Consider the following 10090-nt stretch of genomic DNA (forward strand, 5'->3'; position numbering starts at 1 on the left):
CACCCCCCTCCCCCACCCACCACTACATTTCACAGTCACTTTTTCTTTTGACATTTTTCCCTCCATGCTCTGGACCATCCACAGAGACCTGTAACGGTACCAGACAGTTCTGGGTCGAGTGGGAGACCAAACCTGAGACCAGGGTCCAGTTCTTGAAGTGGACTTACGAAACTCTGAGTTAAAGTCTGAGTTCAGTTAAGTCTGAGTTCAGTTAAGTCTGAGTTCAGTTAAGTCTGAGTTCAGTTAAGTCTGAGTTCAGTTAAGTCTGAGTTCAGTTAAGTCTGAGTGGAGCTCGTGTCCGACTAGATATGAAGGCTCCTCAATTGAGCTCAGATGTCATCATGTCATCTGACAAAACACATCCTGGTGGTTCTACTTCACTCCTCTGGATCCTGGTTCATGACACAACTGTTCAGTCACATGATTCTTATATAGCTGTGTCCACAGCTGACCTCTGAGTGTCCACAGCTGACCTCTGACATGTTGATCCAGGTTTAACCCAACAGGATGAAGAGGACGTGGCAGCAGATGAAGTCAAACACAACAATATAGAACAAACAGGAAGTAGAACTTCTGCTGGTTCTGCTTCATGTGACACACAGGGTGTGGTCACCCAGGACGGGTCGGGTCACCCAGGACGGTGTGTCGATGTTCAGACTCAGAGCAGACGTTAAACTGCGAGACAGTTTCACCTGGTGAGGAGAGAACGTCAGCTGGAACTGAGACGGACTCACATCAGAACAACAACAACAACAACAACAACAACAACAACAACAAGGGGACAGTGTAAGGAACCAATGAGCTGCTGATGCTACGACCTGTCACACACACACACACACACAGACAGAAATGACAGAACTATCCAAATGAAGGAGGGTGTGTGACATCACTGGCCTTTTATCACCTTACAACAAAATTGTTTAATTCCTCTGCAGTGAGTCACAGAGCACAGGCCTGCCATGTGATGAGTCATGAGGTCACGACCCAGACTCTGTCCATCTGTGATCAGAATCACCACTTCAGGATTCAAGGTCATTTAAGAAACATTTACTCCAAACATTGAAGACAAACATTCCATACTGCAGCTTTAACGACTGAACATTGGCTTCAAGAAGCAGTGTCTCCACCTAGTGGTTGGAAAACCCTTGGCAGACCACCAGCGTCACACAGCAGCACTGAGTCACTTTGGAATGCTTTCCTTAGACGGAGGACTAGAAACTGGTTGGAGTGAGAGGAGTGAGAGGAGGGGGAGGAGGGGGAGGAGGGGCAGAAGAACTGTGGAGAACGTCACCTTTGATTCAGGTTGACTTGTTCTCACAGCAGAGGGTGTGTGGTGTTAACAGCCCGGTCCAGTGCGGAAAGATGGGTCAGTCAGCGGTGGTGAGGAGGAAATAGACGGAAGAGAGGGAGAAGTGTGTGGAGTAAAGGTCATCGACCAGCTGAGGAAACACGGTGCCTTCAGGAGCCCAGCGTTGTGTGGTAAAACTCAGTTCAGCGGCCAATGAAAATGTTTATGTAAAAAAATTGAATAAAAGACGAGTCATGGACAGGAAACATACGGTACATCCTCTTCCTCACACACACACACACATTTTAAATTTGTGATTTTAAAAAAGGAAATGTTTACTGACATCTTTATCATGTGGAAGTTACAAAAACACTCTAAACTGCCGTCACATTTTTAATCTCACACTGGTGTACCCCCGGGGGGCCCCGCACCATACCTTGTGAATCGTTGTTCTACAGTATTATTAGCCAAATACTGTACTGTAGGTGGTAGTAGTAGTAGTAGTAGTACACATGACACATTAATTCAATTCTGACACCACACGCACGTTTGTCATAATGGGAATCTGATTCCTATGCATACCACTAGAGGGAGCACTTACACCATAGAAACTTGATGATCGATCAGCTCATCACCTTAGAATTCTCCGTTTTTCTTATTTCAAAGTTGTGTAGACACAGAACAAGAGGGACACGTGTCAGTGCAGATGGTCACTACCAGGACCATGGACCAGTACCAGTACCAGGACCAGTACCAGGACCAGGACCAGGACGGTTGAAGCTCCACAACAGTATAATAGAGGTGAAACCAACAGAAAGTGTGGACCTACAGATGACATCACCAGTCCAGACTTGGCTGCCAGACACTCAGTGGAGGGAAGAAAAACACTGGCTCCCGTCCCTTTTACTGCCCTGTGCCTCTGAGCCAAGCACAAGGTTTTACAAGACGAATGTTAAAGTGGAAAAAAAAAGACCCAATCACTGGGCCGTAACTGACTTCTCTCTCTCTCACTCACTCTCACACACCGTCTAAATATGTACAAGTGCACAGGAGAGCAGCACGGAGCTCAGAGGAGTGTGCGCTGCCGCTGCCTGCTGCAACCGCGGGCCATAAATCCACCGCCGGACCAGTAGGTGGAGACACTGTGGGTTGGGTGAGTTATTGAAAACCTCCACACCACACTGATAGTGAACCACTTAATGTATGCTTTTTTCGTTTTGAACTTTGGACTGAACATTTTATATTATCTAAATGTATATTAATAATTTACTTTAATTGTATTTATATCATGTGATAATTAAAAACTGAAAAAAAGTGTATTTCATGGGCAAACTAAAGGAGATAATATTTCAGATGATATAACTGTTATTGTCATCATAATAAAGTTTATGTTTTAGGTTCTGTCCACTCTGAAGTGGAACAGGTGAGTCAGTAGAACTCAGCACCGGAGGTCACGTCCCGCCGCAGTCACGTCAAACACCTTCACCGCTGGAAGTGAAACCACGGCCCGGAAGCAGAGACTCCCAGGAGGCTGCAGTGAAATCCCAGCTCAGCTTCTCATCAAGAGGCAATAACTGATGTTTAATTACATTTACTGAGGATAAGCCCCGCCCATGTTCGTTGCGTCTAAGGATCGCGGCCTCACCGTGACACAAAGAAACAGAACATCTTAACGTCAGGACACTGCATGAAGTGTTTATTGTCATGTGCACAGTAGGGAAACACCGGTGTCCTGTAAGTCACATGATCACTTTACTGTCCACACAGCTGTACATTACAACTACTCTGTGACGTAGGCTATTACACCTATACAGATATATAACAGTACCGAGGCTCCCATAAAGTTCAACTCTGTTATTATCACAGTTAGCAGATGTTCAACAACAGTTGTTACTGTGTGGTTGTGAATAGACGTTAGGCCTAAACATGTTAAATACCTGATGCCGATGTAAGTGATCGTTTCGTCTTTCCAAATATTTTTGTATGAAATTCCGGAAGAGCAGGGTCACTGGGACAGCAGAGATTTTAACCAAGATCATTCGGTGGTCGCTCTGCTGTGGGCAAGCTGGATAATTAGCCCGATGGCGGCCCCGGTGCCAAGTGTGATGTGGAGTTAGCTGGGCTAGTTATTCCAGAGCTGGTCCCGGGTGTTTCCTGGTCCGGGTCACATCAAGGCCCAGGCGGTTCTTGTTTAACTGCTGTAGTTGAAGAAGTTTTAAAAAATCGCCGAATATCCATTTTTGGTAGTTAGCTAATCACTGTTAGCTGTCCTGTTAATGAACGAACGAGCGAACGCTAAAATGAGAGGGAAACGTCAACGTCACAATGTCACATGACTACTCAAAATGTATTATTTATTACAAAATAAAATATAAAAGGATTCATATTTATTTCATACAATCCTTTTGTTTTATTGAAATATTGAATTTAACGATTAAAATAAATATTTGTATTGACCATATAATCGACCCGATGTCGTGACATATTTCAGCCAATGGGGAGACAGTGCCCTCCTCCGCAAACTCCACCTATGAACAGAAGTTCCTTTTTTGCACAACCGTCCCTCAAAGGCTGTCCTTCGTCAGGAACCCTGAGATAAGTCCGGCAGAACCAACACCACAGACGGTTCCGACACTGGAGCGGGAACGACAACCGGTTCAGACCCGACATGGAGTTTAATGTTCATGACAAACACTTCCTGTTCCTGTTCATCAGATCCGGGGCTTTATTTTCAGCACGTCACATGACTTCCTGTCAACACGTTTGAACACACACTGCAACGTAACACATTCCCGTCTCCGTAAATGATGGCGTCACATTCACCGTAGAGAAGTGAGGACGTGTAAAGTGACGAGGCACAGAGGACTTGTTGTACTCACTGGGTACTGCTCACGTTGTCTGAGGTTACTGACGGAGTGACGTCATTCATAGTCAGGACACAGACTGGACCATAGTTAACAACTACTGACTCCAGTGAGCCTTTCGCTGACAAACACTGCCCTCTGCAGGGTAGAAACGGTAAAACATGTAAAAGGAAACAAGGGTTTCATTGAATTAAAAAAAAAAAAGAGAGAGAAACTTTTATCTGCACTCCCAACCTCACAGTACTGAGTCAGAATGACACTGGTCCACAGTTGGGCATCTGTCATGTTAAGGCCCAACCCCCTGGGCTGAGGTGCCACCACAGGGGGCAGCTGTGGGGTGTAACTGTAGAGAGAATTATGACCCTTGTTCTTCTGGGACTTCTTATTATTCTGATTACACCACTTTTTACACTCTCATTTCAAGATGACTTTTTTTATTCATTTGTTTTTATTTTAAATTTAATTCCACAATTTTAACATTTTTAATTATTTGACTTTTTATTCACTGTTTTTTATCAAACGATTCTAAAGTTATCAGTTAAAAAAGAGGTAATTAATTATTATTAACTATATTATTATTAGTGCTAACACCAGTCTAGGATGCGTTAAAGAAACTCTACTCTAACACAGTGACAACCAGTGGTGCAGTGGTTGGTGCCCTCACCACAGTGAGAACATCTGCTCCATCTCTGGTAGCTACACGGGTTGGGTTAACATGTTCTCCTGTGTGGTAACATGATCCATGGCCTGGTATTGGTCCGCAGCCCAGTGGTTGGGGACCCCTGTACATATTTCACTTTTTTTTTCTCTTTTTCTCTGGAACGTGTTTGGGGTGAGTCGTGTTGTATCAGCTGTTCATCAATGTCCTTCAAACTATAGGCAGACCAGTATGAGTGTGTGGGGTGTGGCAGAGCGGGAGACGGAATCATCACAACAGACTTGACAAGAACAGGACTACACGAACCAGGAAGTGACTCAGCAGCAGCAGCAGCAGCAGCAGCAGGAGCAACAGCATGTCTTCCACAGGTAACTGTGTTTTGGTCTGTCTGTCTGTCTGTCTGTGAACCTCGTGTCACGGTGAAGTGGGTGCGGTCTTCCTGTCCGTCGGTTGGGGTCGTCGTCTCTTGCCGCGGGCTGTTCTGTTGCCATGACTGTCCTACAGTCGTACTTTCTAAACAACAGTTCGTGTCGTGTTGTTGTGTCATGTCGATGTTCAACATTTCATCTCCAGAACAGCAGATGTTACCTTCATGCTAACTTTTAGCTCCGTGTTTGGCCACCCGTTACGTTTAGCTGTTAGCTGCTCATGACGGTGTCGTAATAGTAGTAAACCTACTTCATGTGAACTTTATGAAACTAACTTGAAACGAACATGGATGGAGTAGTGAGTCTGTTCGGTCTCAGGTTCACTTGTTGTTGTTTTTTGTTGTTGTTGTATAAACGTCTTCTTGTCAGTGTTTGACACAGTTCCGTTTACCAAAAATAAACCTATTGTTTGTTTGTTTTTAGCTTCGTCAACGACTAAAGTTAATTCCCCCGGGTTTCTTGGCTCCTTTTTGCCAAAAAATAATATTTCTGTCTTTTAACCAAAACTATTCTTGAACATTTAAAATAATTTTGTATTTTAGGGATCTACTAGTTTACTTACGGTAATTGTTGGGGTCAGGGTGTCAGATTGGTGATGTCTTTTATACATGATCACAACTGTGGTGGTTGAACATTATCGCTGTTGTTCCAGAGCTGCGGCTGGTGGCGCTGTGTCGGCCCACAGAAGGGAAGAGGTCCGCAGCCTGCACCATCTTACACCTGCAAGACAGAGAGCAGGGCACAGGCACCACTGTACTGCACAGAGGAGAGGCTGCAGGCAGACAGGTGGGAGAAGTTAGCATCACAGTAACAACAATGAGGTGTGATTAAAACAAAACAGCAACAGATGAAAGAATGAAAACCACAACATCGTATTCCATTTAATATGACATGATGTCTATTTTACTGTAACGTTCTATAACATAAGTATAAGATTCTAACTAGGGATGAGGCCGATCTGATCCACGAACCATCTCTGAGCTCCAGCCTTGTCTGAATCAGACAGATGGATGACTGGAAACTGTGGAATCACTTTCCTGAACAGAACGTGGTTCAACCAGATCGTGGTTCAGTTCAGGAAATCCACTCCACATTTTGCAGCCAGATAACAGGCTGCAAAGAAATACGTCCGCTGTGAGGAAATATTTTACATCAGAAACGACCGAAACCACACAGTAACAAGTGATATTTGCAGAGCTGAAATCCGGAGAGTTGTAACCGTCTCTTCATATAATCCCACTAACTTCATCAGACATAAAAGCTCCACATCAAAGAGGATGTGAGCGGTCATGGGACAGAAAGACGCAAAGAGCCGCCGGAAGTCACTTCTGGAGTCGTTCCAAAAGTAAGGTAAAAACTCCGGACAGATGAAGTACGTACTCGTACTCAGCTCAGCTCAGCGACCTCCGCTGCAGCAGGCTTTATTCCAGCCGTGACCGTTTGAAGACTCCTGTTGGCTGAGAAGAGTAATACGAGGTCGATCCAAGGACAGGCCACGCCCCTTTTATTACTGTTTTCTAACTGCTGAACTTCATGTTGACTGACTGTCAATGTAGCCAGCAATAAACGGAGTCAGGGCAGATGACCACGTTGTTGTCAGATGTTGACGTTAATAAAACGTTCAATTTCAAACCAATACAGTAACAGATTTGTTTCAAGGATGGGATTTCTCCTGTTACCCTGGTTTCCTGTATTTTTGACCTTATACTAACTCCATCGGCCGATATGCAAAATGTTCAAAAATGTGGATCGGTGCGTCCCTAATTCTAAGTAGTTCTCTAGATCTTTAAGTCTGTTTTCACCCTGACAGTCAAAGACAAAACCTTGAATGTCAAACTGAAATGACTTGTGGATTTGTTCTGGGCAGATTGCCGTGGTCCAGAGTGAAGCCTGGTTCAGTGCTGACTGCAGCTCAGACCAAAGAAGAAAACACATCTCCTCCTTCATCACCTTGTCCTCACCGGGGCCTCATGCCTTCCTGCTCTGTGTCCCTGTCAACCAACCCGTGGACGGAGAGGACAAGGCTCTGGATGTGCTGACTCAGCTGTTCGGTCCTGCTGCAGTCAGCCATAACACCATCGTGCTCTTCACACACACCGAGGAGCTGGAGGAGGACGAGCAGCTGGGGGAGTACCTCCTCACCTGGAGGAAGGATCTCCTGGAGCTGGTGGAGCGGTGCGGTGGACGCTACCACACCCTGGAGAGCAGCGGTGGAGAGGAGGAGGAGGAGAGGAGAGCTGTGGAGGAGCTGCTGAAGAAGGTGGATGAGATGGTGGGTCAGAGTGGGACACAACACGTGGGCTGTGCTCTGTACCAGGAGGCTGGAGAAGGAGTGAGAGAGAGACAGGACCAGCTGGTGAGAGAGGGAAGAGAAACAGTCACTGAAGAGGAAATGGAGGCTGTGCGAGCAGAAGCAGAGAGGAGCGTGGACCACCTGGATGTGGACGTTGACCATATCTTTTCAGGCACCAGCGTCTCCCCTCCCCCCCCTCCTCCCCCTTTTCTGTGGGGCCTGTGGGAGAAGGTGAGAGACTGGTTCAAGTGGCTGCCACAGATGGTGAGGAGGGAGGCCCTGTTTGGAGCCCTGGTTGGACTGTTTGTTGGAGGGCCAGTAGGTGGCGTAGTGGGGGCCACTGTAGGCTCAGTGGCCACTGAGATGAGCAGAAGAAAAACCCAGAAAACTACATGAAAGAGTACTTCAAACAGTAGTAGTATTTTAGTGTCATGTTCAAAGAACCACACTTCACATTTCAAATGTTCCCACTCTCCCTATTATTATTATTATTATTGACTGTATTGAACACGTGACCATGACACGCAGACCAATTAAAGTCAAACTTATACTCGAGTTTAAATACAATAAATTACATTAGTGTTTAGAAAGAACACGTCATTAACAAGCAGTACTAGAGGAAATACACTAAAGTTGAATTAGCACCAGAGGGCCACAAGGTGGAGCCATTGTTCATGTTTATGGACAAGCTTCAAACGTGGCGGTGCTGACCAAGCAAAAATAAAAGGTGCCGTTCGAAGACGCTGTTCTGTCTTTCTGTCTTTTTCCTCTGTGTATTTGTACACAGGTTTGTGTACTTGTACACAGGTTTGTGTACACAAACCTGTGTACACAGGCTGGACCTGCCGCGTCTTTCCTGACGTCATAAATGAGAGGCTACAGATAACCGTGGCGAAGGGAAGGAGGCTCAGGACTCAAGCCGCATGAAGCGGAGCGGGACGCGGCCGACTGTGTTCAGCTTTGGACTCTGACATTGATGTAATTGGTACTCTGCTAAAACCGTCAGTCAGAACCGGGCCTTACGTCTTTTGGCCTCTCTCTCCCAAACTGCTGCCGGCGCTGCCTTTGGGTTGGCTAGGCGTTTCCGAATGTGGGTGGTCCGCCGAGGGTGGGGGAGAGAGAGAGAGAGAGGGTGAGTGTGGGGGAGAGAGAGAGAGAATTATCCGAGCTCTCATGTTTCCCCAGGCAGAGGAGAGGGAGGAAAAGACACCAAGAAGAGAGAGTGGTGGTGAGAGAATGAGTGAGAAGCAGTGTGAATGTGAGGGAGAGAGGGTGAGGGAGAGAGGGTGAGGGAGAGAGGGTGAGGGAGAGAGAGTCAAAGGCAGAGAATACAGATGTGCTCCAGATGTGGCCTCCACAGGAGAAACATTTAAAAAGTGAAAGAAAATTGATGCTAAACACTTTTATTGTCTGTGTTTATGCAGTATTATACACAGCATGTACTGCAGTATATAATACTGCAGTACATGCTGTATTATATACTGCATGGGTTCATGCAGTACAGAGTATACAGAGCTAAGGTAAAGATTCTCCTATGAAACATCATTCCAGCTGCAGCTCAGGAGAGAACACCTGTCCAAATATTATTCAGTCTGAGTGGATCCACAGCAGAACACAGAACATAGAACACAGAACATAAGAACAGAGAACACAGAACAGAGAACATAGAACATAGAACACAGAACATAGAACACAGAACAGAGAACATAGAACACAGAACACAGAACATAGAACACAGAACAGAGAACACGGACCATAGAACATAGAACACAGAACATAGAACACAGAACAGAGAACAGAGAACACAGAACATAGAACAGAGAACACAGAACACAGAACAGAGAACACAGAACATAGAACATAGAACACAGAACATAGAACAGAGGTGAATCTGGGTCTGACTTTAGTTTTAAATCGGATTCTTTTATTATGAAACACCAACGTTTACTTTTGAAAAGACTCCAGAAATAAAGTCGTACAATAATAACAACGTTATGACATGTGTGTCTAATACAGACGGAAGAATGGGATCCACACACACACACACACACACACACACACAGGGCCCTCCGTGTGTGTGTGTGTGTGTGTGTGTGGTATTCAACATCTCCCTGTGAGTTCTCTCATCTTTTTCACATTACTGCTGTTTTCATGTCCTTTCTTAGTGTGTGTCTGTGTGTGTGTGTGTGTGTGTGTCTGCAACTGTTTAGAAAGCAGTCCTTGCAACATCCAACTGTGCCTCTCTCTCTCTCTCTCTGGGGGGGTGAGATAAGATGGCATGAAAGAAGCCCAGGCCGTGGTGTTGGTGGGGCAGTTACCAGATGGGGGCAGTCAGGAAAGAAGACAACTGACTGTGGGTCTGTGGTCCCAGTGCTGGACCATAATTGATGAACGGTGCGGTCCACGTGAAGTGACACGCACCGTTGGCTGTAAGTGGGTGTGATGATTGGGGCCTTTGAAGCTGGGGCCACGGGCTGTGTTTGAACCGTCAACAGAGACCCCTGTTCTCTGTAAAGGACACCACACACACACACACCGGGGGGAGGTGACTGTATTATT

At 45.8% G+C, this 10090-nt stretch overlaps 2 protein-coding genes across 3 annotated transcripts in view; one reads left to right on the forward strand and one right to left on the reverse strand.

Moving 5' to 3' along the window:
- The window catches only part of LOC103393693 (phosphoinositide 3-kinase regulatory subunit 5-like), a 29879-nt gene extending 25891 nt beyond the window's left edge, over nucleotides 1-3988 (reverse strand). The window contains exons 1-2 of the mRNA XM_025064438.1: nucleotides 3746-3988; nucleotides 3226-3583 (exon numbers count right to left, since the gene is read on the reverse strand). The gene's annotated coding sequence lies outside the window, so the exon portion shown is untranslated. The remainder of the gene's footprint in view (nucleotides 1-3225; nucleotides 3584-3745) is intronic.
- An 890-nt stretch (nucleotides 3989-4878) lies between these two features.
- LOC103393695 (GTPase IMAP family member 4) lies at nucleotides 4879-8115 on the forward strand. 2 transcript variants are annotated; one of them, XM_025064476.1, is made up of 3 exons: nucleotides 4879-5178; nucleotides 5891-6024; nucleotides 7106-8115. In XM_025064476.1, exons 1-3 carry the CDS (start codon nucleotides 5166-5168, stop codon nucleotides 7925-7927), a joined length of 969 nt encoding a protein of 322 aa, XP_024920244.1. In that variant the 5' UTR covers nucleotides 4879-5165; the 3' UTR covers nucleotides 7928-8115. The 2 variants fall into 2 exon arrangements, with proteins under 2 accessions (XP_024920244.1, XP_016895855.1); XM_017040366.2 differs by lacking the exon at nucleotides 4879-5178 and adding an exon at nucleotides 5210-5333.
- The last annotated feature ends 1975 nt before the right edge of the window (nucleotides 8116-10090 follow it).

This window comes from Cynoglossus semilaevis, chromosome 17 (genome assembly GCF_000523025.1).
Source record: "Cynoglossus semilaevis isolate Cse_v1.0 chromosome 17, Cse_v1.0, whole genome shotgun sequence".
Lineage (NCBI taxonomy): Eukaryota > Metazoa > Chordata > Actinopteri > Pleuronectiformes > Cynoglossidae > Cynoglossus > Cynoglossus semilaevis.